Genomic DNA, 26,328 nt, shown 5'->3' with positions numbered 1-26,328 from the left:
TGTATCACAAGTTTTTGAAATTGTCAGGATCTATTTATATTTATTTATATTTATTTATATATATTTATATATTATTTATGTCTGAGCTTTTACTTTGCCTTTCATACTTATATTTCCCTGCAAATAATAATGTTTGAGAAATAATATAAAGGAACTGAAAACCTGCTTTTTTGGAGCATCAAGTATATAAAGTTTGCTGAGCAACGTAGCTGTTTAATAACAAATCACACTGAGACGAAGATGAAGGATCAACTGCTGCCGCCTGCTGGACAACAGCAGAATAAATGAATAAATATCCTCCTCATCATCACCACATCTACACATATTATCCTCAGTTATTCCCCAAATCTGAAGCATTTCTCCTGATGGTAATATCTTATAAAAGCATCTATCAATCTATCTATCTATCTGTTATCTATCAATCTATCATCTATCTATCTATTATCTATCTATCTATTATTTATCTATCTATCAATCTATCTATCATCTATTTATACGATAATATTGATATTATAGTTTTCTGGTTTTAGTTTCATTTTTATTCTAAAAGCTTATTTGAAGATGAAGATGAAAGATATCGTGGATTTCCATTTTCAGTTATTTTTGTTTTTTTGCTTTCTTCCTTTCAGCGAACATTAACTCACCTGCTTGTTTGACCTTTGACCTCTGGTACACCTCCTGTGCATGTATCACTCTGCCTCTGCTTCCTGTTTTCTCTCCTATCAGGTTCATGACAGACCTGCTCCTCCCGCTAAGCCACTCCCCCCTGACCCCGCCCTAAAACCCCCGCAGCAGGTAAACTCACCTGAGCTCACCTGGAGGAGTTCACGGCGTGTTGGTGTTTATCAGCTGTCTGTGATGTCATCAGCTGTCTGTGATGTCATCAGCTGTGTGTGTGTGCGTCCTGTCGTCGTCGTCGTAGGCTTGTGTTGCGTCTCCTGCTGTCCTGCTTCAGTCATGATGCATTTGAGTCTTAAATAATCATCGTAAATATGAGTTTTGTCGCTCAGGATGAAGCTCGGCCGTTTGGCAGATCTTGAGTTCTTCAAGTGTCACAAACTGTGAAGAATGTGACAGTGAGGAAATCCACACAAGAGTTTACTGAAAACAAATGTTAATGAAAACTAAAAGTAACACAAAACAATAAAGTGTTGAGAAGATGATGCAGGGCGGCTGTCAGCAGTGAACCATTTGACACAGTGGGAGGGGCAGCACATCAGCTCAGCCTCCATTTAACATTTTAATCAATTACGTTTCTGCCGTTCAGGATTGAAATATATTTGATGTAAAGAAGAAAGAAACGAACGTTGAGCTGCTTCTTCATGAAGAAACATAGAAATGAAATGTTTTATGATTCAGTCAGAATCAGGAATCTTTCCAAACACTGACTCTCGCTGTTCTTCTGACAGCGACCGGCCCCCCCCACCAAGCCTCTGCCCCCCGACCCCCCCGCCCAAACCGGCCAGGTACGGTCACCTGTAGTCAGTCTGTCCTCTGTGTGTCTGCAGAATCATCATTAGTCTAAATGAATGTGACAGCGCCGCCTGCTGGCCGGAGGAGTAAACATGTCTGCCGCAAAACGCAAATACTGAACGAATAAACTCAGTCAGAGCCGTACGGAGTCCGAAGCGTGCCAAATAATCTACAGATACATGTTTTTAATTTAAAAAGGTTTTCACTAATAATAACTAAATGGTTTTGCATTTCAAAGATGCTTTAATGAAGTCAAGCAGTAAAAATATTCATTTTGACAAAAAAAGTAACACAAGGTGTTTTATAAAGCTTTCAGCCAAATCACATGGCCTTCTTCAGTGCATGAAGTTGCTTAGTTGTCATGGAGATGATTTAGTTGTTATTACAAGTATAAATAACAGGCAGTAACGAATCATTCTTGTCAAACTGTTTCCACAGTTGAGAATGAATCTTGTAAATAAAATTATTTCCTTTTACTGATGAATTAATAACTTACTGGAATCAAGACGCTCATCATGTTTCATCTCAGCGACACTAAAACCTTTAATGTCCACAGAGTAACAACAAGAGCTCTGATTGGCCAAAACAAAACAACAGAACAGCTGATCAGAGAAAATCTTTATTCCAGTTTAAAACTTATTTTGTGATTCATCATTTAAAGACAGGAAATAGAAATATTAATTTGTAAAGGTAATTATGTTTCTATATTCTTTTACTTTGAGTTCGTTAATGCCTAATTATCTTATAGCTTTTTAAACGCTATCACTTTATCAATATATCAAATTAAACCAGTCAGTAATTACTGTTGGCTCTCTGATGACTCCGTACAGAAATACCATGATCTCAGTTTGGTCTTTTTGTTTCTATATTTTCTCTTCTCTGAATGTTTGTTCTGTTTCTATTTGCATGCAGTAGATCATTTTTATTGATCAAGTATTTTTAATCAAAATGAGCAGAAAAAGTGCAACTTGTTCACCTTCGTATCTTCGGCAGCATGTTGTTGTTTTCCCCCGACTTCAATAAACAGGAAGTCAAACAAACTCTTTCCTCTTCCTCCTCGCTAACCTTCCAGCTGCTGGTGAGTCGACCAGCTCCGCCCACCAAGCCACTCCCCCCTGACCCCGTCTCACCTGGACAGGTACACCGCACCTGCCTGCTAACTGTTAGCATGTAGCTAGCACGTACTTAGCATGTAGGAAGCATGAAAACCCGGTAAACTGAGCAAAGTCCTGGTGAGCTGATTCCGTCTGATCAGTTGCTGTAATTTGGGTCCTGATTGGTGAATTGTGATCGCTGATGTGACTGAATATGAGTATTGATCTCCGATGATTAAACTGGTTTGATCAGGAGGACTTGGTGATTGTTATTAAAATGTGGTTTGATGAGTGATCGAGCTAATCGGTTTAATACTGATGCTGATTTCATCCTGAGACGTGTTGAGGAACAAAAACCTTCTTGTTGCTGTTGACACTGATGTTTTCATGCAAAAAAGGCAGAAATAAACATTTTCTTTTGTACTGAGATTCATATTTTTTCCATGATTCTGTCTTCAGAGTCCAGCTCTGGCCAAACCAGCGGTGCCCAAAAAGCCCCGCCCCCCGGCCCCACCAACCCACCCCCACGTCCACCATCATCCCGGCTACACCAGCAACATCAAACCACCTCAGCACGCCGCCGTCGCACCTGCCGCCAGAATGAACAGGTACGACTGGTAAACCAGAACATTTTTCATACTAACAAAAATTCTCTTCTTATTTTTGCTTCAAACGGTGGAAATGAGCAGAAAACTGAAGAAAGGCAGAATATTAGAAGTGTTTGTTGTTGTTTGTCTCCAGACAGCCTCCCGCTCCTCCGACTCGACCCAAAGTCCCTCAGAAAGTCGACTCGTCTCCGCTGTAACCTGAGACACCAACACTTTATATCTGCAGAACATTTCAATAAAAATCATCTGATCATCTGTTTGGCCTGAAACCTTCAACAGGGACGAATGAAGACGATGATGAAGATGATGATGATGACTCTATAATCCAGTTTGCACTCAGTCGTCAGATTTCTGCTTTAACACTTTGTTCATTCACTCAGACTGTAGATGAAAGTCGATGTATCTCCAAAGTTAGACAGCGCAGCTCAGTGCCTTGCTCAGCGGCACCTCGGCAGCGACGGTGTGGACACTCGGGGATCGAACCCTCGGCCTGTGAGCGACGGTCGCCGGAGACGATGTCACGTCTGATTGTCTTGGTGTCGACGATGCAGCGCCCCCTGGAGTGAGCGGGGGCTCAGTGCCTTACTCAAGGACCCTTGTACAGGAATCAAACCTGTGGTCAAACGGTTCCCAAACTGTGGTCCAGGGCCCTCAGCAGGTTCCTCACAAAATACCAGATTTTATATTTTAGATAAATGACAGAATGTTTTTCGTCACATCTTCAATGCAGACAAACTTCTCAGATCAAATGAAGTTTGAACACATCAGATCATCGTGGAGTTCATCTGAAGCTGAGCAGACGCTGTACGGACTCACAGGAGACCCGACATATGGAGGTCAACTTTAAGAACACACCAGTCCAGTTCACCGGATCAGTGCTGTTGCTCATACTCACCTTTTGGTCAAATTTAATTTATTGAAAATTTTCCGGTGCAGGATATAAATCCTCCAATCCAGACTCTACATCTCAAAACAAACAAACCATACAACAAAAAAAAACACAATATACTTATTTAAAATCACGATAATTCCACAAATAATCACAAATCAGCTTTATATTTATACAACATATCATTTCTTGACCAGAATTTATACAATCTATGTGTAAGAGTCAACTGAAGGAGCTCGTTCAATGCTTAGATCATACCTGTTAGTGGAAGACAGGCTCAGATGTGATATACATATATCCTGTGAAAAAGCTTGTAACCTCCATTATGTCTCCTGGATGCTAGATGCTAGGTTAGCCGCTCTTCTCTGAACATTCTGTATGTATTTTTATTTCTAAGGACACCAGACTCGCAAATTGAAGATGAGATCTCACCAAGGATTGATATAATGACATATTTCCTTGAATAAATTATGAAAGGTTCTTCTGATTATCAGCATAGAATTTGCCTTTTTCATCTCTTCTGAAAAGTGTGCGTGGAGTTCTAGTGAACTATCAACCACCACAGCTACACGTACGGAACCTCTGATTCTCCAGCTGTATAATTATTAACCACCAGTCTTTCCTGAAGATGGACTGAGTCAGTGTTCTGAGAAATTATTCTAAATATTTTTTGTTGTACACAAAAAGATCTCAGATTGTATCACACTTGGCAAATCATTTATAAAGACTACAAGACTACATATATTTATACAGCACATTTAAAAACAACAGCAGTTGACTGAAGCTTTACAGAGAAATTTAAAATACAGTTAAATAATTAAAACAATAAATAAATGAATAACTAACACACCAAAGTAATACAGTTTTGTGGGAGCTCTCAAAGTTAATTGATGATCAGTGATTGATGGTGAAGATGTGACTTCCACAGTCTGACAGCAGAGATAGAACCGAAGGTGGAAAAGAGGATGTAGAAAATGGACCGACATGTTCTGTGTTGGACTGGTAACCAGTGAAGAGAGACCAGTAGGTGAGCTGTAGCACCAGTGAGCATAGACAGGATCAACTGACTGACTCCCACATACAGAGAGCTGAAGTATGTCGGTATGTAAAACTGTCTTAATTCTCAAAAAGAAAGGAACTGTTTTATTTTTGCTGTTGTGGAAAAATCTGCTAATGAGTTTATTTGTCAGTATTTAATGCAAATTAATGTACCAGAAATCTGAGTCTTACTTTCATTTAGCTGAAGAAAGTTTCCATCCATTCAGTGCTTAACATCCTCCAGACAACTTAAAGGAGACTGAAGACTGAGTTTTGCTTGGTTTCAATGGGACGTAGAGCTGTGTGTCATCAGCGTAGCGGAAGAGATAACGGATGTTGAATGTCCTAAAAGCAGTGGAAGCTAAACACCGTGGAAGCTAAAAGCAGTGGAAGCTAAACACCGTGGAAGCTAAAAGCAGTGGAAGCTAAAAGCAGTGGAAGCTAAACACCGTGGAAGCTAAAAGCAGTGGAAGCTAAAAGCAGTGGATATGTTGAGAATAAAATAGGAGCTAGGATGGAGCCTTGGGGAACTCCATAGGAGACAAATAGAACAGAAGATACACATCTTTGTTGTTGGTATGATTTAAATACCCTGTGAGCACCGTTTGTGATGGCCGACCAAACAGTACAGTTTGAGTATCAAAGTTATTTTAGAACGTGCAGATTATTGGATGCCATAAAAACAGCATCCATTTAAATGTATTTATTACCAAGTTCACTCCATAGATACCTGAACACACCAAGTGTCACCAGTCGCTGCTCATGGAGGAATGTTGGGTCTCTGTAAATTAAAGAGTTCAGTCTATGTGGAAACAGCCCTGAGATAACTTTTGTTGTGATTTGGCGCCATATAAATAAAACTGAATTGAATTGAAAAAATAGAAACATACGGTGTCTGCTCAGTTTAATGAACTCAACATTTGTCACAAGGTTTGAACGGTCTTCAGATGGACTTCACCGTCATCAGACTCTTTTACCAGAAGGTGTTTGAGGTCTGAATCTGAACTATCCAGGAGTTCTTGACATTAAAAAGACTTGATATCCTGGATCAGCCTTTTGGTTCCTAGAGGCTAAAGGTGTGGATTAACACTGACAGATGAACCACATGGAGATTACACCTGTCCACAGTGGGATTACACCTCTCCACAGTGAGATTACACCTGTCCACAGTGGGATTATACCTGTCCACAGTGAGATTACACCTGTCCACAGTGGGACTACACCTCTCCACAGTGAGATTACACCTGTCCACAGTGGGATTATACCTGTCCACAGTGGGACTACACCTGTCCACAGTGAGATTACACCTCTCCACAGTGAGATTATACCTGTCCACAGTGGGATTACACCTGTCCACAGTGGGATTATACATGTCCACAGTGAGATTACACCTCTCCACAGTGGGATTACACCTGTCCACTGTGGGATTATACCTGTCCACAGTGGGATTACACCTGTCCACTGTGGGATTATACCTGTCCACAGTGAAATTACACCTGTCCACTGTGGGATTATACCTGTCCACAGTGAGATTACACCTGTCCACTGTGGGATTATACCTGTCCACAGTGGGATTACACCTGTCCACAGTGGGACTACACCTGTCCACAGTGAGATTACACCTGTCCACTGTGGGATTACACCTCTCCACAGTGGGATTACACCTGTCCACTGTGGGATTACACCTCTCCACAGTGGGATTACACCTGTCCACAGTGGGATTACACCTCTCCACAGTGGGATTACACCTGTCCACTGTGGGATTATACCTGTCCACCGTCTCCTCACTTTGTGTATGGAAATTAACTCACTGAGCATTCACACCTTCGCCTGTTTGATCAATAAACTGCTGGAAACTCGAGGATTTTCTGACTCTGAGGTCTTTGTTGAACTTGACAGTCTGGCTCAAAGTGAACTAAAAGCCTTACCAGGAGGAACTGGGCTCATCCCAGTGATCCAGTCTGTTCCTGATGGGAGATGTGATGGCAGGTGCTGCATCGGGTTTTTCAGTTTTTAACCTGCCTTAAAATTTCTGTCAGAGACAGCCGGGAATGTACACTACGAGTCCATCAGCTGTCTGTAACGTAACGCCAAAGACAAAGTGGATGAATGTCACCATGTGTGGATTTCATGTTTTCTTTGGATCCCCATCAGCTGATGCAGAACTACAGCTACTCTTCCTGGGGTCCAAAGATGCTGTAATCTGATCAGTTTCAGAAAATGGTTTTATTTGACTTCTAGCTTAGGGCTGGGTATTGATTTAAAGTTTTCAACAAAAGTGCCAATAAAATGCTTGACTTTCAGACAGAAACAATATTTTTTGGATACCTTACTTTAGGAAATACAAACATGAAATCTACAAAACCAAAGCTGTCAAATGTCTGAACTCAAAACACCGTCTACAACTGATTAAATGATGATTTGAATCAGGAACAATCTGATCATAGTCAACAAGATTATGAATCTGAGCAGACATTTCACATTCTTATTTTTATTTTTTGTGATATAATAATATAATTTTATTATTGTTTGGTCTATAAAATATCAGAAAATAAAAGTCCAGTTTGCGTGAGTCTAAGATGACTTCTTGTTTTGTCCACCAACAGAAATATTCAGTCTACAGTCAGATTTTAATTATTTACATTTGATAAGCTTGAAACAAAGATTTGGCATTTTTGCCTTTTAAGAAGTTACTTTAACAATTAATGAGTTATCAGAATAGTTTTCTGTCAGTTAAATAATCAATCAATCAACAAATCGTTGCAGTTCTACATTTGATGTCAGATTTTAGTACATGATTGTTTTTTAAATCTGTTCACACCCAGAATCAGAAGAGAAGACAAAGTAATTATTAAAAAAGAGAAATATCTAATAAAGGGTTAGGGTACTAAAACAGGCTGCTGTTTTAGTAAAGCTCATGTTTAGACCATCAACACCTGTCAGTTTTATTGATATTGATCAACACTTGTGTAAAGTGGAGTAACATCTACAGACTTTGTTTGAAAACGTGATTTGTTGCCTCTTGTGGTTTTTCTGCTGCTGATCTGTTCAGAGTGGAAACAGCAGAAATTAAAAGACAAAAAGAAAAGTGTAAATTTGTGTAAAAAGAGTTGTGTGGATAAAAGTCAGATATAAACAGACTGAGAGAATAAATGACGTACATGAATCATGTGACTGAAATGTCACTGAAGAGCTGAAAACATCAGATCTGTGTGGAGCGATGATGAGGAGACTGTAACCTTCCTCACATCAATACATGAAACTAACAAACGTCATATTTCCATCATGTTTTCCATCGTTTGAGCTTTGACTGTCGCTCTTTTAATGACGTCATCTTGTTGTGTCTCTTCTTCTACAACAGTTTATTGGCACCGACTGGAGAATTAGCGCCACCTGCTGTTTATGTGCTAATATGACATTTTATACTGATGATTTTCTGGAAATTCAGTTAAAATCTGAGATGTATTTGCATGAAACTTGGTTTGTGAAACTTGCAGAAACTTTAGTGATAAAAGACTTTGACCAGATGGTGGCGCAGATGAAAAGTCAGGATCAAAGTCACTGCAGTTCATCCTCTGAGGAACATGAACATTTCATAACAATCCAAACAGGTGTTGAGATATTTCAATAAAGAACTAAAAAATCGACCTCATGGTGGCGCTAGAGGAATATTCAGAGGATCATTAACATCAGCAGGATTCATCCTCTGAGGATCATAAATGTGTGAATCATATTTCATAAAAATCTATCAGATATGTTGAGATATTTCAGTCTGACTGGAAGTGTTGGACGGACTGAAAGACGTCCCTAAAAAAGTTTCCACTTCTTTCTACTTTGAGAACAGTTTTAATAAAAGTGTCTCTTTGCTCTGTTTAGATCGCCTGTCCACAGGAAGTGATGTCACTGCTCCTCGTGTTGATTAAACTGCGAGTTAATGATGCTGCAGAACTGAATGTTTTCACCCGACGATCCTTAAACCGTCTGAGTCTGATCATTCAGACTGATCGATTTATCAGCTGATTTATTGATTGGTATTCATGCTGTTATGTTTGCTGCTAGAGGAAACGTCCTCAATAAAAACAGATTGTTTATACATCTTCTGCTTTGGTTTCTTGTTTTTCACTTTTGAACTACCTGCAACACTTCATAAAGTTTTAATCTGAGCTTACATCAGCCCACCCATGAGAACTGCAACTAAATATTATTTTTATTGATTCATCTGCAGATTATTTTTGTAATTTATGAATCGTTTAGTCTATGAAATGTCAAAAAGTAGTAAAAAAAAAACCCCATCCATCCCAGTTTCCATGGTAACGGCTTCAAATGTCTTGTTTTGTTGACCAACAGTCCAAAACCCAAATCTGTTCTTGTGTGAACACACAATCACTGACATCACGCTAACAACAACAGTCACTTCTGGGTAGACGACTGGTGGTTGACTTGAGTATCGGAGATATGTGAACTTATATATATATATATATATATATATATATATATATATATATATATATATATATATATGTAACTGTAACGTTTGAAGATATTTACTTAAACACGGTGGTCCGACCTGTCTGACGTTTCTGCTGGCTTTATTTTATGTGCTGTGTTGCTTTGCTTGTGTCTTTCATTTGTTTTGTTTTGTGGGGATCTGAGGTAAAAACCCGGAGCGGAGTTTTGAGTTGTCTTTCTTTTATGTTTGTGAAACTGGATTTAGCTGAACTGATTAGGGGTTGTGGGGAAAACAAAATGGATCCTTTACGGAGTGGATTGAACTCCGAGAGACGAGTTACACTCACACACAAAACCTGAACCCTCTTCATCGTTACCCGGCTCCCCCACACACAGCAAAACTTCCACTCCGGCTTCCTCCGTCAGCTGTGCCGCTGAGTCGGTGACGTGGCGCTACTAGCTTGAAAATGTCTGTGAAGTTTGTGGACGTAGTAGTTAAATCTGTCCATGGAAAAATTATTTTTTTCAGAGGATATTTAGTTACAGCTAGATTGAGCTAGCAAAGCAGCTTTGTGTTTATATGTGAGGTATTTATTCAGTTCGGGAAATCTGATCTCTAGAAAGCGTTAGCTGAGTCAACAGGGACTAGAAATCGTCTCTGTTGCTAGGTCGTTATAAGGATCGGTCTACTTGCTGGAGCAGTAAACTAGGTTCTGTTACATTGGATTCTACTGATGTGAGTGATTGTTTTCCAGGTATTAGTCATACCCCATGTATTTCCATGGAAATGGAGATAACACAAGCAAAAAGTTTTTTATTTTTAGAGTGAACTGCCTCACAAAGTGAATACATTTTGTTTACATTTATATATTTTTTTGTTGTTCGATCACTGTAACTTGCAGCTCTACGATATGCAATTCTTGGATGTTTCTAATCATAGTTGTTCTCATATGTGGGTAATAAATGTACACCTGTCATAATAGGAACGAGGAACATGTTGTTGGCTTCCCGTATGACCTCGTTTGCTGTACTTGGTGAAGGTAATGTAGTATAGTCGCCTAGTTGGTGTCTCCACACAGTTGTAAATATTAAGTTTTTAATACTGTGTTCTTTCCTCCTATTAGCAGGAGCCCTGCTGCCACTGCTATTTCTGTCCTCAGTTAGTTTCTGCACCTGATTTCCTCTTTGTTTGGGGATCTTTTCTTTCAGTAGTTTGTATTTGATTTTGGTAATTTCTTATTTGAAAGGCTTTCCTTGCTAGCCTTCTTATTTTAGGTTATTGTTGATGTACTTCTGTTCATTTCTGGTTTAAAGTGGTAGCCTGCAGATGAGTATAGGTTGCTCATTGTAAAGAAAATCTACATTTCTCATGTATAAAGAATATGAAAGATTGGTTATAGTCATGAAGCCCCCGTGGAGCAGTCAGCACTGCCTGCTTCAACTTGTTAAAGGACTCATAGGTTTGTGAAGACACTGTGGTGGGTTATTTTAATTTCACCTATAGCTGTTTGTATTTAGGACTTGAAACCTTCAGTGAATTGATCACTGAAGCTTTTTTCTGTGTTGTATGCAGAGTGAGCTGATGTGTGTTTGTCTGCTGTCATCTGATCAACCTGTAGAAGACACCCAGCTGAACATATTCCCCGACAGTGAGAGACAACAGTATCTTTAATAGCAGGTATTAATGTTGTTCTAACACAGAAGACATCAGAAAAGCAAGTCACAATATGAAGTCAGTTACATTGATGGATCATTGCAAAAAAAACTTCTGCTGTCAAGAAATTCTCGTATTTTTGTCTACAAGTTACTATTGCTAATAGTACAAAAATGGTGAAAAGTTATTTAAAAGTTGTAAAGAATTACAGACCTTGTTACATCATATTTACGTTCAGCTATTTCAGGTGTCCAATGCGCTGTCAATACTCACACTACATGAATCCAATACAGACTGTGAAGCAACACTTCTTACAGTCTGATGGCTCACTGAGACTCATTTACATGAATCAGATGTCAGTTTAACATGCTGCTCTCATGTCTGAATAAACACTGAGTCGCTTTTCCTCAGTGGCATCTCAAACATTTCTCTAACAGAAAGATCACAGCAGCACAAAGTCAAACATGTTTCACTGTAAAACATTTATTATCTCATATAAAAATCTAATCACCTTAATAAATGATGGAATGCTGTGAAACAGATTCTTCTCACATCACATCAGTCTATAAAAATATTTTAAAGCACAATAATCATCTATATTTGACATTTCCATTCGTAACAGCTGTAGGATGATGATCAGGCTTTACAAACAGCATGTGGACAGAAACTTGAATGCATTAAATGTTAAATGATGAAGCTGATGTGAAAGTGTATCAATGGATTCACTGTGAGGAGCTGCAGATGAAGCAGCCTGACAGAAAACAGAAACTCTGCTTCCTCATTAGAGTATTTTTAACTCACTGTTATTTCTGTAAATGTTCTGTCACGTCTGAATGAAACTGTAAAATTCACCTTTGTCTGAGTGACTAAAAAACATCACTGTACCAGAGAGATGAAGCAGCAATGTCACAGATTCCTCGTCTGAAAAGGGTTTTGTCTCTACCTGCTGGTTCAGTTTAACACTCAGGCAGAATAAGACACGTCCTTTCTTTCTTTCAAAGGTCTTTTTACTGATTGTCAATAGTGAATAGAACATGTCCCATCTTTGAATCTGCTGTCATGTCTTTGACTGGACAGAGATTTTTACTTTCTGTCAGCATCTGTTTTTAGATCAACTGTGTGAAAAGCGGCAAAGTGTGAAATGTGAAACCGTCTAATGGTGATGTGAAACAGGATGAAGTGATCCGGAGACAGTCAAGAAACAAAATATCTCTCTTCTCTAATTGGCTGTCAGAGAAACAGTCACTTATAGAAACAACTGTTATCTGATGTTAAAGCTGCAGATGATGACGTTCCTCCTCTTCCCCCTCCCCCTGACCTCGGACCACAGTAAAAGAGGAAGCTGTGGTGAGTCTTTCTGACGGTTTCTTCACAGTCCTTCATCACTGACAGTCGCTACGTTCAGAGCTTTAACTTGAACATTGACGAGGAGGAATCAATTCAAATCTTCATAATCAGTTTGTCTATTATGGCCTCATCAGTCATCCTGCTGCTCCTCGGCCTGCTGAGCTGCATCACCTCGCTGCCTTCACCACGAATCTCCTTCACCCGCGGTAAGTCCAAAAAACACATTTCTAATCAATCAGTGAGGTACACCTCTTCCGGTTGGGATGTGTTTGTTTCACTGGAGGATCATGAAGGACATAAATGAGCATCAATAATAATGAGGAACAATCGTGTCTCTTTAATTTCACTCTCTAAAAAGTATTAGTCATAGTGGTAATGATTCAGTCTTGATAAACAATATGAGTATCTAACTCATAAATATATATACATGTTTCAAATCTCTTCATTGATTATCGTATTTATACTTATATTTATTTTGTAATAATTTATTAGAGATTGTATTTAGTGATGCCATATCTTTTTGATGTTTATTTTTTTACCATGTTGGAAAAGAATTCGGGTATCATTTGTTTTATCATTAAATATATGTTTTTACTACATTTCCTTTTATATTTGGTTTGGTTTTATTTGGTCATAAAACAAGATACGCTTAACACACTTTTCCATATATTCACCAGAAAAACAAAACAAAGAAAAGGGTTAGGGTTAGAAATATAAAACAAACTCATGAAACTGTGTATTCATTATTTATTGATTGTGACTCAGAGTTTAGTCACATGTTCAGCTCTATATGCAGGACAATGTTTGTTAGAAGAGACTTAACATGATTTAAGTTCATATGATATAAAAAGAAATGATGAAACTAAAAGTTAGGAGGAAAAAAGCATCTGAACCAAAACTCACACTTTTGGTATTTATGCTACAAACTGCTGGTTAAGAATGAAGAGTGTGGAGGTTTATTAACTCACTGATACATGACTTAATCACACTGAGACGTTTTGTTGGTTTGATTTAATTTCCACATAATGAGTAAATTAGTCTGATCATCACAGCGTTGCAGTTACAATCAGATGACATTCATTCATTCAAACATTCTGGGCTGAGAGGAGAACCAACAATTGATAAAGTCATTAAACTAATTTATCTAGAAATGTGTAGGTTTACTCTGAATCAAAGATGATATTGTTTTGAATGTTTTCCATCTGATTAGAGTTTTAAGGAATAGAAATATTTCTAAAAATCATTACAGAATGTTATATATAATATTTTTGCTGACGATGTGATGTTATTTTCATGTTATTAAGAACAATATATATTTTAAATAAATCATCTGGAGGTTCTGTAATAACTATGTTGTGTTTGGACATAATAATATCTAACATGTCATAAGCTTCTTCATGTCTGATTATTGTTGGTCCTAAAATAGTTTATAGTTTTATTATATAATAATACTATGTCTTCCTGCTCTAAGGTCAAATAAGGTGTCCCACGGGGATCAGTACTTGGTCCTCTTCTGTTTTATGTTTACTTGCTGCCTTTGGCTCAAATTTTCAAAAAACACAACATAATGTGTCACTGCTACACTGATGACACACATCTCTTCCTGTAACAGTCAGTGACTCCTCCCAGCTACTTAAATTAGAGAAGTGTTTATCAGAAGTCCATCACTGGATGTGCAATAACTTCCTGCATCTAAATGCACATAAGACCAAAATGCTGCTCATTGGTCCACCTAGATTCACATCACTTTTTACAGACTTATACATTAATCTTGATGGCTGCACAATTTCTCAGACCCATACAATTAAGAATCTGGGAATAGTATTTGATCCATCCCTTACATTTGAGCCACATATCAAGTATATAACACAAACTGCCTTCTTCCACCTTCATAAAATAGCCCAACTATGCCACATTTGATCAAATTCAGATGCTGAAATCCTTCATAACATCTAGAATAGACAACTGTAATGCACTTTTCTCTGGCCTACATAAAACAGCAACAAAAGGTCTTCAATTGGTCCAGAACGCAGCTGCCAGAGTCCTCACAAGGTATAAAAAATTGGATCGTATAACACCAGTACTGATGTCCCTGCATTGGCAAGAGCTGATTTGCTCTGTATAGTCCACAATGTATAGTCCACCCTAATCACTGACTGTTTCCTCCTTAACATGCAGCCAATCCAACCCTGTTAGTGTAAGTTGTAATATTAACATTACTACCTGTTTATGTGTGTGTACTTTTACATGTAATATCGTGTTCCTCTTTTTTCTGTTTTTTTTCTGTTATGCCTCTTTTTTTGTTTTTATTGACTTGAAAAGTGTACAGAGACTCTCTGGGTGATGTGCACTTTAAATAAACTGAAGTTAAAGTTGAAGTATTAACACCAACAACAAGAACTGGGGCCAGATGTATTATGAACTTTCCCACACATAAACTGGTATGTGTAAAACTAAAAAGTTTGGTGATAATTTGTGGTAATTGGACGTCAGTACACGTTTTTGTGGAGCAATGTGAAGCTGATAATAAAAATAAATAAAACATTGTAAAATAATATACACCGATTAATTACGTTTCTGCGATCAACTTATCATCAATAATTGTGCAGCACAAAAACAAAAATTGTGTGAAATTAGATAAATAAGTTGTGATCCCTAAATTTGATAATAAAATCATTAATAATAACCATATCTGCTTCACATCTGATGCTTCAGTCTTACTGTTCCTGAAATGTTATCATCAGGGGAAGAAAAGGAATATTTTATTTTTGATGAATCTGTCTCATTGATTCAGTTAAAGGAACTTTTATTCTTATTGATATGATAATACTTATTATCAATACTGTATTTAACATAAGTAGCATTTTGTATTCAGCACTTCTATTTGCAATGAAGTATTTGTAAAGTAATTTATTTATACTTTCGCTTAAGTAACAAATCTTGTATGTTTGTGTTAATCACAGATGAATGTGGAAGTTCCTCAGTCTTAAAACATGAATGTAGTTTCTGTCTGACCTCCACAGTCTCAATGCAACATGGCAAGTTTATGACACGTTGGATTCAGACAAAATATTATTATTCATGTCCAAACTCTTCAGTTATTTTAGAACCTGATTATCACTTCATATAAAATATCTCCTTCTTAATAATACTTATAAGAATCACATCACATCGTCAGCATAATTACTGTATTTCATTTTGTAATAATTCTGAGTACTGCCAATTCCTGATCAAGAAATGTCAGTTTACTGCTCACTGCTGAATAAACCACTTAGTGTGTGTTATACAAGGAGCAGTGATTGAGTAATATCGGACATAGACATAATTCAGCTGTACACAACTCCCAAATCTCAATAACACGGTATAACTCAAACCTACTGACGGCAAACTATCTCAGAGCTTTAATGCTGCAGTTTGTATGAAAATGAAGAAGCTCAAAAGATAACTTTGATTGATTTCATACATTTCCTTTGAATACACAACTGAATCTACAACTAAAGTTTGAAATGTCACACGTCTCGGACAAGCTGCTGTCAGACATTTCTTACTTCTCTTTGGACTTGTGCAGCTGTGAAATGTTATGTCTTCTAAAAACCAGCCAGTCATGGTTACCTGGTAACAGACGTTCATTCATGGTTGTGGTGAGATCAGAAAAGAGGAAGGCCTCTGCTCTGCTGGAATATCAACCACACAAACTGGGACTGGTATCCACTGACATGTTAAATACTTGTGCACAATAAACACAGCAAAGCAAAAAAGAAATGTACGGAGGCCCCCAGGGGTCAAGTGGTAGAAAGAAAAAACATCCTGCACACCATTCTATGATTGACAGTATCAAATGCTTTGTTCAAATGTAAAAAGTGTTAAAAAGGGTTACAGTTAGGATTAGGGTTAGGGTCAGGGTTAGGGTTAGGATTAGAATTAGGATTAGGGTTAGGATTAGAATTAGGATTAGGGTTAGGGTCAGGGTTAGGATTAGGATTAAGATTAGGATTAGGGTTAGGGGTTAGGATTAGGGTTAGGGATTAGGGTCAGGATTAGGATTAGGGTTAGGGGTTAGGGGTCAGGGTTAGGATTAGGGTTAGGGGTTAGGGTCAGGATTAGGGCTAGGGGTCAGGGTTAGGGTTAGGGTCAGGGTTAGGATTAGGATTAAGATTAGGATTAGGGTTAGGGTAAGGGTTAGGATTAGGGTTAGGGGTTAGGGTCAGGATTAGGATTAGGGTTAGGGGTCAGGGTTAGGGTCAGGGTTAGGATTAGGATTAAGATTAGGATTAGGGTTAGGGTCAGGGTTAGGATTAGGGTTAGGGTTAGGGTCAGGATTAGGATTAGGGTTAGGGGTCAGGGTTAGGATCAGGGTTAGGGGTTAGGGTCAGGGTTAGGATTAGGATTAGGGTTAGGGGTTCACAAAGTTCAATTTTTTTATCATCTAAAGCAGAAGAAATATTGTTGACAAGCTGCAACAGTACTAGTTCACTTGAGTATTTCTTCCAAAAATCATACAGATGGTTGTAAAGGATGTTGTTCTCAATTAAGTGCTTTGAGATTCTTCTATAAACAAGTTTCTCCGGAACAGGGTAATATAGATATTGGGCGATAATTGCCAAATTATCAGGATCACCTGATTTATAAAATGATATAACTTAGATTTTTTTATTTCATGTTGGATAACACCAGATTGAAAAAATTTAGAGTTAGAGGAAAACATAATCAATAATTTCCTTAATGAAACTTCTTTTTATTCCATCATCCTTCAGCAGAATTTTTTAAATTCAAAATTATGCCATGCACTTCTTTAGCACTGGGTGACTCAAAATTGCAGAGTGAAGGAAACTGACTTTTAATTAAACTACACGGGCTGTCATCAGAATCTTTGGCATTTGATGCCAGCGAGAACCCAACATTTACAAAAAATTAATTAAAACCATCAACTATCTCTCTTGGGTTATGAAGAGTACCATCCCTCCTTAACACCTGAACAGGTACTACTGCTGGAGCACTTTTGATTTAACAATTGATTAATGAGACTCCAAGTTGAATATATGTCTTTATTTGCTTGGGTAAATTTGTCTGAAAAATATTTCTCTAGCTTTCCTTAATGATTCAATATATTTATGTATTTCTTATAAGTTTCCATATTTTGTAGTAATCAGTGGAAACATTTCTCAAAAACATAAAGAGTGCTAAAAATGTCTGATAAGCTTTTTCAACATCTTGCACTTTGAAAACATCACCCCATGAAACATCATTAATCAAAGACTTGACTCCATATTCTTTTTGCAAAATCTGTGATATTTTGTTCTCTCATGAACACTGTTTTTACAATTATATGCATATTTTCTTTAGTATGAATTAGTTGAAATACAGGGAAATGAAATATCAGACATCAATAATCCTGGAGTAAATTAAAAAATGAGACAATTGATTAAGGTGTTAATGTTGGTCAGTGTTACCTCGTGTTACCCAGCACTTTCTGTCTACTTTAGATCATCCTTTTTATTGACCACACTGTCACGTAACATAAACACGTTTCTCACTCAGTACATGTTTGTAGTTTATTTATACAGACGTGGGAACTGATGCTTTGTGGCTGAACTTATATATAACAACATTTTATTTGTAACTTTCTGTTTCTCATTTTAAACCTCAATTAAACTCTATTTATGTTCAATTTTCAGACAGTGACCTGCAGGATGTAATGACTGCTGGTTAACAGGAAGTATTTATAGCACATTCTTAAAATTTTACTTTTTACTAACCCTTGTATTTAATCGGGTATTCTCATTGAGATTGAAATCTATTTTTCAAAAGAGATATATATCTAAGGTTCAGTAGTTATTGGATTGTTTCTGTAGTTACAAGAAGAGATGTGAGTGTTTTGATGCATGAAACAAACGGAAATGTCATATTTCCATCACGTTTTCTTCTACAATGATTTAACGGCACTGACTGGGGAATTAGCGCCACCTGATATTTATCTGCTAAAATTCACACAACAGCAGTGGATGGAAACAAACATCACTACATTTTATACTGATGCTTTTCCAGAAATAGTTTTGGCTTTAACTGCTTAAATAACTAATAAAACCACTAGAGCCCAACAAATACTGATATCCATCCGATATTTCTGTTCCCCTCTTTTCTTTTATATACACACAAAAAATACCTAATAATCTTATTATAATTTAAAGATTCAGTAACTGCTGTGAGACATTTTAATCTCAATCACACTGCTTGTGTTCTTATTTTTATCTCTGTTCAGATACAGATGCTGAGTTTCTCAGCAGCTCTGAACCACATCCTCTCCGAACTGTAACCCATATTGTTGGCCTCAGCCTCAGAAACAGGAAGTGGTGCTGTCTCCATGTGGGTCAGCTGACTACAGAAGCAGAAGACGTGTTTATTTATTGCTGCTGTTTTAGACTCCTTAGGTTGACACTCAGCCCTGCCTCACCACTTTAACTCAAACCAGCTCTTTGTTTAGCCCTGGTTAATGTAAAGTTAGACATGCTGAGAACAGGTGCATGATGGGAAGGCTGGGCTCTTGTATTTCTATCTGTTACCTGCTCATCCTGAGCTCAGTCACAGGAGGCTGCAGTCTATCCCAGCTGTCACTAGCTTCACCTGCACAGGTGACCAACCAATCACAGGACTATTTAAATTGAATTTTATTAACGTCAGCTCATTACTAAGCAACAATGACAGGGTGATGGCATGAAATATAAATGTCACATAAAGTAAAGTTAATAAATATCTAAGAAATATACATATAAATATATATAAAATATAAATTATACTCTTATTATTCTATAATAGTAATAAAAGAAGAAAAAGTAATATATGTGTAGGAATTTCAGCTATAAGTGACAATAGAGAGAAAAAAAGAGATTTCATACTGTTAAGCTCTAGAAGACCTTTCTGTTGTTTCAGTACATTTAGTGGAGAAAACTGGGAGATGTCTTTTCAAATTTACACTTATGTAATTTAAAAAAAGGTTGTAATAAAATAATAAAATTAACTAAATGTTCTACATTCTTATCTGAGGTTTCCAATCAAGAAACAACATCTTGCAGTTTAGTGTGAGAGTATAGTATAGATAGTATAGTATAGTATAGTGTGCAGTAAAAGGAAATTTCATGATTCATGCAAAAGAGCAATAATCAATGATTTTGGAAGGTTAATGGTACTGTAGTTAAGTCCTGAAAATTCAGTTTTGGAAAGGCCCTCCATAAGTCTGATTTACTTGAAATCTGACACACAAGTCCAGCTCAATGTGCTCTACAAAAAAACCTCTTGGACCATAAAAGTCCACCATATTGGATTTTTTGCATAAACTGAAACACATTAAAATTAGTAGAACTTTTTGAATTTAGATATACAGCCTCAAGGGACTGAAATACATATTTATATCATAAATGAGTAGGATCGGTTAAAAAACATGGCCACCATCAACCAAAACATCTTCACAATGGGAGGGGTTTAGCAAATATTGGCCATAACTCATTAACCATTTGGCCAGTTATAAATGTTGGTACATAACTTCAGTTTATGATTGGGAATAGGTCTCCCAAAGCATTTTGAGCCCAACCCATAGGGGGCACCAAATATACCATAAACACGTACCTAAAAACCCAGTGGACAGAATTTCAGCAAAGTTGGTGTGCCTGCTCTTGGGGTGAGTATTAACCGAAATCTGATGCACCATATCGATAGGTGCAAGTGGGTGTGCCCAATCACATATTTGCTCATAACTCAAGATGCCTTTGAGAAATCTTGATTAAACTCCCAGGAGACATCCTGCATTATGTCCTGAACATACACAACAAGTTTTGTTCAAATTGGATGAAGTTATTGAAATGCTGCATGCTTTCTGATGATGAAACAAGTGCGCAATTGGTCTCACTCCTTCTTTAAACAGAATTAAAGTAGCTGAAGTGACTTTGCTCACCTTTGTGAAGCTTGAAACCTGATCATTTTTACTTGTGGCCTTAGTTGTGAGCTGCTTTCTTCTGTTGACCACAAAAAGGTTTGAACCAGGAATCACCACTTGCAGCTATATTTTGTTATCATGAAGTGAATTACATGACATATTTTGTTGGAGAACATCACTATGCTGCCCTAAATCTCAATCTGAATGTTATTTGTTGTCTTGTTAATAAATTCCCTCTCATCTCAGAGATTCAGTTCAAACTAATCAATAGACAACAATCAATAAAGACAAATAACCTCTCTGTGTTTAGACTCTGTAGACCGACCGCTGCTCCACTTTAGCCTCCCTGATGTCCACAATACCACCACACTGTTGCTAAGCAACGACGGTTCCACCTTGTACGTGGGGGCACGGGACGCCGTCCTCTCATTGGACGTCAGTCAGACCGATGATATCACCCTGAAGAAGAAGGTGAGCCTGTTTTACTTCAACTCCCGTGATGCTTTGATTTGTAATGAAATTTAACCAGACAAAGTCTGTGTGGCTCTTATTTTAATATTCTTCTGTTTAAAGGAGTGAGACCAATCATACATTTGTTTCATCATCAGAAATCATGCAGCTTTTCAATAATTGCACAATCAAAGTTCGTCATTCGAACCCCCTTCATCAGATTTGAACAAAAGTCAGTTTGTCAGTTTGTTAATCAGGACTGCTCAAAGGCTTCTTGAGTTATGAGCAAATATGTGATAGACCACGCCCACTTACACCAATCAATATGGCACTTCAGAGTTTGGTTAATACTCGACCCCAGAGCAAGCACACCAATTTTGGTGAAATTCTGTCAACTTGGTTTTCAGGTACATATTTGTGGCATTTTTGGTGCCGTCTATGGGTCAGGCTCAAAATGCTTTGGTAGATCTGTTCCCAACCATGGACTTAAGTTATCTAGGACAATGTATTATGATTAGACAAATGTTTAATGAGTTATGGCCAATATTTGCTAAGTCCCGCCCTTTGCAAAGATATTTAGTTTGATGGTGGCCATGTTTTTTGACCAGTCTTGCTTTTTTATGAAAGAAATGAGTATCTCAGTCCCCCGAGGCTTTATACCATCGGTCCTGATTGTGTCAAAATTCAAAAAGTTCTAATCATATTACTGTTTTTCAATTTATGCAAATTGGCAAAAAGCTGGACTTGTGTATCAAATTTCAAATCAGTTGGACTCACGGTGTGAGGGATGTAGCCTTTCAAAAATTGATTTTTTTGGCCTTAACTACAGCAGCATTATCTGGCTGATTGGGCTCATATTTCTTGGGAAGCACTTGCACATAATTTCCTGTTGTTGTGCAAAGTTTCATGGTTTTAGCTTATTGCAGCTCACAGCCATTTGAGCAAATGCAGCAGAATAATTATATTAATAATAAACTGCACAAACATAGATTAAATTGTAATATAATATTTCTAAATCTGTGTTTTAAATTGATCAGATTGATGTAAAAGTATTTTATATACATATATACTGAACTCCTACAATCTGTCTGGTAATATGGTGCCTCTACCAAAATTGCTCCATTTTTTATTTAATTTAAGATTATTTTAATTAGAGACAAAATAACAGTTAATATGCCCCACAGTCCAAACATTAAAATATTTTAAAAATTAGTAATAATTTTTACAATTTTATATTTCATATATTTTACAATTTTAGAAAATGTTATTCAATTTTTTTAAATTCTAATTTAATTTTTTTAAATGTAAAATTAAAATGTGACACAAACCATTTACTGATATTTTTATTTCTGTAATTTTATTTTAGTTTTTTTTTCTTTTAATTTAAGTATGTTCATAAATATACTGCTTATAAATCCCCTTTTTATTTTATTTCCCTATAAATAATGTTCAGACTCAGCATGGTGTCTCCATCCTGTCTTGTCTTGTTCAGGTGGAGTGGAGTCCATCAGAGGCAGAAATAAACGCGTGTCAATTTAAAGGGAAGAACCCAACGGTAACCATGGACACACCTCTATCTTCATCTCTTTTAATATGTTCGTTTTGCTCTGTTAACTGCTCTGATGTGAGTGTTGTCTTCTCAGTGAAATGCTACAATGCTAAGCTAAATGTTGCTATTGAGTTTTTGCCTGGCTGTTCTGTCTTTGTGCGTCTGTCATCTCAGTTCCATGAATTGTACAAATGTGGATAAAAGAGCACACCATAAAAGTGAAGAGGGATTGTTGTTTTACTGGGAAAAGCTAAAGTCCTCCCAGAATGAAACCAGTGTTTGTTGTGTTCTTCTCTGTGCAGTTTGTTTTTAAAGGTTCTCTGTGCACACCCAAAACCATATCAGACAAACATTATTATTCAAAGACGACTGTCGTTATATATCATAAACAGTGATACTGTATATTTTAAGCCAAACCAGGTCAATGTCTAAGCCAAGCCTATGTTCTGCTCTAGTCATTGCGTTTGCACTAATTAAATCGGGTCCATTGAAATAGAACATTTTCGCAGGAGACATTTTGACCAAAGCAGGAAAGCACAGGTGGAATCAATAAGGTTAATGATGGCTGCATTTCATTTAGGTGAGCCAGTTCAATACACCAGAGATCTCATATTGAGCATGCTCACTCTGATATGGCTTACTGGGACAATTAAAGGATTGGAGCCTTCGGGTGCATCCCAATTCCCTTAATTACCTCCATGTTTCCCTCACTTTCTATCTTTTCCTTTCGTTGTAGTCCTTTTCACTGAAGATGGAAGGAGACAGGAAATGAGGGAATGTGTTTTTAGAGAAATGAGATATCCTTATTGTTAACATTATTTACACTTGTGCTTTTCCTGCTCTGACAACTCAAAATGTATGTCAATGTAAAACAGAGGAAGCTCCACAAAACATCCACTACACCAAAATCTGTCACCTGTGTCTGTCTGTCTGCAGGTCGACTGTCCCAACTTCATTCATGTGTTGCAGCAGATAAACTCAACCCATCTCTACGCCTGTGGCAGTTACGCCTACAGTCCCCATGATGCCTACATCGTGAGTGCACATAGAAACTGGTTCACATTTTCTCCAATTCAGATGCGCTCTGTTGTACAATTCAGCTTCTGTGTTTCCTTCATCTCCTTCAGGATGTTGAAACCTTCTCCATAATCCAACATGATGGTGCTAAAAGTCGCTGCCCATTCAACCCCTTCCAGAGGAACACCGCCATCACTGTCGGTCAGTCAGCTCCATCACAGCTGTAGAGTGGATGACTTCAAATGAAAACTCACTGAGTTATAGATCTCACAAACCATAAGTGTCATTAGGATGAGCCTATGACTCAAGATTCAATACTTTATTGCCATTATAACATAATGTTATTAACTCCAGGACATCACATGACCACTTTATTTTCATACAGTATATCAAACATTGCAGAAAGCAATAAGGTGGCATTCTACCATAGGCAGAGCAGACAGTCATACTGAGCCTGACAGCATCCTGCTACACAACACAAGAGCCACCAAGAGCCTGAACATAAACCCACATTAGCTTTCCTGCTAAAGTCTCCTTATCTAACTTACAAACATGAACACACATCTTGTCCTGCACCTGAGCTTGTTGAACGAGTCACCATACACACATTCACCAGGGAAAGGTGCATTACTAACATCAGCTAGCAGGCTAGATAGCCAATTAGTTGTTCAGCTGCAGCACATTAAACAGCATGTAAACATACCTGCAAATGTCACTTTGGACCTGTAGGATCCTGATTTGGTTCTTACTCTTCAACACCACTACTAACAAGATGCTGTCTGTCCACACGCTGTCTGACTTGAAACTCCAGCAGTTTGTTTATTTTGACTGTTCATACTGTGTAATACCGGTAGGCTGCCAGCTGCTGTCAATCAAAAACAGACACTGATACACCCCCCACCTGATATTTTTATTCATTCTTATAATACAAAACTATTTACAATCACTTAAAAAACATTTTGACATTGTTTCTTTTATTTATTTATTTTTGGTTAAGAAGGTAAAAAGCCTGTTTGAATAAATGCTGTTACAGAACCTGACTTTCCTGATTCTAACATCTTTTTAAGAAGGGGGGAAATTAAAAAGATGACTAGCTGGGTGAGAGAGGTTCTTTCTGTTTTCCTGTTGTTTAATTTCAGTGAGAGCTGGGAGCTTCTGACTAATGATATTTAAAGCAGTCTGCACCACTTTATGCAGCCGTTTCCTGTCTTGACTTGAAGTGTTGCCATAACACACAGTTAGTGCAAAGATGAGGATGCTCTCTATACCAACATGATAAAACTGCACCATACCTTCCTGTGATGTAGAAATTCAGTCTTTACTTCATCTGTTGTAGTCAAGACCTCCCACTTTAAATAGGAGCAGATCGTCAAACCCAGGAGTTTGTATTTCTCAACCTGTTGAATTTCTTTATGACAACTGACAGATATTCCACCTGTAGTTCCTTTTTTTTTGGAAGCAATCAACTGCAAGTTGTTAGCTACACACCAGTCCACCAGGGATGAGAACTCACTCCTGTAGGACTCTTCATTATCATTAGAAACCAAACCCTCTAATGTAATTTCATCTGCAAACTTAAACAGTCATTATCATTTGTATACAGTGAGTACAGCACAGGGGACACAACACACACCTGAGAGACACCAAATAACTGACCACAGACTTGTGTTATGAACAGTTGATCAGTGTAATAATGAGCATTTTGGGATTTGAATGGAGTTTCTACTGAAGGAAGGAAAACATGGATCTTCAAGTTCAGATTTAACTCTATGTCTTTGGTCGGTATCTTGTTCATATGTTACTAAACTGGATCTCAGGTTTGTCACATGTGCTGTTTTAGATGTGTTTTAATACTGTTTTCAGCTGTTCTGTTTATCATGTCCAGATGGGGAACTGTTCACCGCCACAACCACCGACTTCAGAGGAGTCGAGCCACAGATTTCTCGTCACTTCAGCAAAGATGGCCGTCCAGATGTCAGCCAAGACTCGTCTGTCAGCTTACTGGATGGTGAGTGCCCACGCCATTCAGACAGAAAATGAACTGATAGATGATTAAGTGTTTACTTTATTTCTCTCACTGTTCTGCTTCGTCAGTGTGAGATTTTGCTGCTTTTCTTTGTGTTGTTCAGACTGAATAAGCAAAAATAAATAGAAAAACAGTGATGTGGTGAATCAGATAAACAGAAAAGGAAGAAAAAATAAAAGTTTCATGCAAAGAGAGAGACTGCAGCTCAGAGAATAGAACAAGGCATTAATAATTGCATTGGCCAAACTCCTGCCAACCCAGCAGCTGGCCAATCAGAGCTCTAGTTGCTCTGTTGGTTGGATGCATTTGATTTTTAAGGTGGCACATGGCATACACATCCTGAAATTATAGGGAAATCTTTAAATTAAAGCAACCATGAAATGAAAAGTGTAAAAGTTAAAGCAAGAAGCAAATGAACTATGAGATTAAATATGCAGGCACAGAAAATGGTATAACAAAAAGTTCAGTTTTGAATTTCATCTGTTTGTGTCTTTCTTTTGACTTTATATACAATCACGCTGCCTTGCTGTTCTTTCTGAACACAGAAAAAAGTGACTCCTGCCGACATGACTAAACAGTCTTGTTTTGTTGAAGACCCAGCAGTCTTAATAACTGCTGTTTTTTTAAAAGTTGGAACTACTGATTTTAAAAAGTCACGCTTACTTATCATATACTGAAAATGAATTTTTGTTACCTCACATACTTTCAGCCAAACTATACTGTAATTAGGTTTCAAAAAGCAACACACTGCACTTCCTGTTTCTCTGTACCCAATGATTCATTTCCTCTTTGTTTCAAAGCATATCT

At 37.5% G+C, this 26,328-nt stretch overlaps 3 protein-coding genes across 6 annotated transcripts in view; all 3 read left to right on the top strand.

Moving 5' to 3' along the window:
* Positions 1-4,557, top strand: part of adam15 (ADAM metallopeptidase domain 15) — a 45,971-nt gene extending 41,414 nt beyond the window's left edge. The window contains exons 21-25 of one of the 3 annotated variants that reach the window (XM_042423084.1): positions 727-795; positions 1,410-1,466; positions 2,546-2,611; positions 3,027-3,175; positions 3,309-4,557. In XM_042423084.1, coding sequence (XP_042279018.1) covers positions 727-795; positions 1,410-1,466; positions 2,546-2,611; positions 3,027-3,175; positions 3,309-3,372 — 405 coding nt within the window. In that variant the 3' untranslated portion in view covers positions 3,373-4,557. The remainder of the gene's footprint in view (positions 1-726; positions 796-1,409; positions 1,467-2,545; positions 2,612-3,026; positions 3,176-3,308) is intronic. The other 2 variants (XM_042423085.1, XM_042423086.1) reach the window with 2 other exon arrangements.
* Positions 4,558-4,641: 84 nt separating this feature from the next.
* Positions 4,642-7,405, top strand: LOC121905101 (rho family-interacting cell polarization regulator 1-like). The gene has a single exon (XM_042423090.1). The coding sequence runs from the start codon at positions 6,199-6,201 to the stop codon at positions 7,117-7,119; it is 921 nt and encodes a 306-aa protein (XP_042279024.1). The 5' UTR covers positions 4,642-6,198; the 3' UTR covers positions 7,120-7,405.
* A 3,743-nt stretch (positions 7,406-11,148) lies between these two features.
* Positions 11,149-26,328, top strand: part of LOC121905778 (semaphorin-4A-like) — a 30,923-nt gene continuing 15,743 nt past the window's right edge. The window contains exons 1-8 of one of the 2 annotated variants that reach the window (XM_042424288.1): positions 11,149-11,229; positions 12,483-12,552; positions 12,687-12,758; positions 20,790-20,950; positions 22,422-22,484; positions 23,415-23,513; positions 23,606-23,696; positions 25,381-25,503. In XM_042424288.1, coding sequence (XP_042280222.1) covers positions 12,489-12,552; positions 12,687-12,758; positions 20,790-20,950; positions 22,422-22,484; positions 23,415-23,513; positions 23,606-23,696; positions 25,381-25,503 — 673 coding nt within the window. In that variant the 5' untranslated portion in view covers positions 11,149-11,229; positions 12,483-12,488. Of the gene's footprint in view, positions 11,230-12,465; positions 12,553-12,686; positions 12,759-20,789; positions 20,951-22,421; positions 22,485-23,414; positions 23,514-23,605; positions 23,697-25,380; positions 25,504-26,328 lie in introns of those variants that run through there. The other variant, XM_042424287.1, reaches the window with a different exon arrangement.

The sequence above is a fragment of the Thunnus maccoyii genome, chromosome 10 (assembly GCF_910596095.1).
Source record: "Thunnus maccoyii chromosome 10, fThuMac1.1, whole genome shotgun sequence".
NCBI lineage: Eukaryota > Metazoa > Chordata > Actinopteri > Scombriformes > Scombridae > Thunnus > Thunnus maccoyii.
The sequence above is the reverse complement of the archived record's forward strand: the minus strand, read 5'-3'. Positions and strand labels throughout refer to the sequence as shown.

Bases quoted from the DNA above. Each gene is read 5' to 3' on its own strand.
- LOC121905101 (XM_042423090.1), top strand. From the start codon at position 6,199: ATGAACCACATGGAGATTACACCTGTCCACAGTGGGATTACACCTCTC.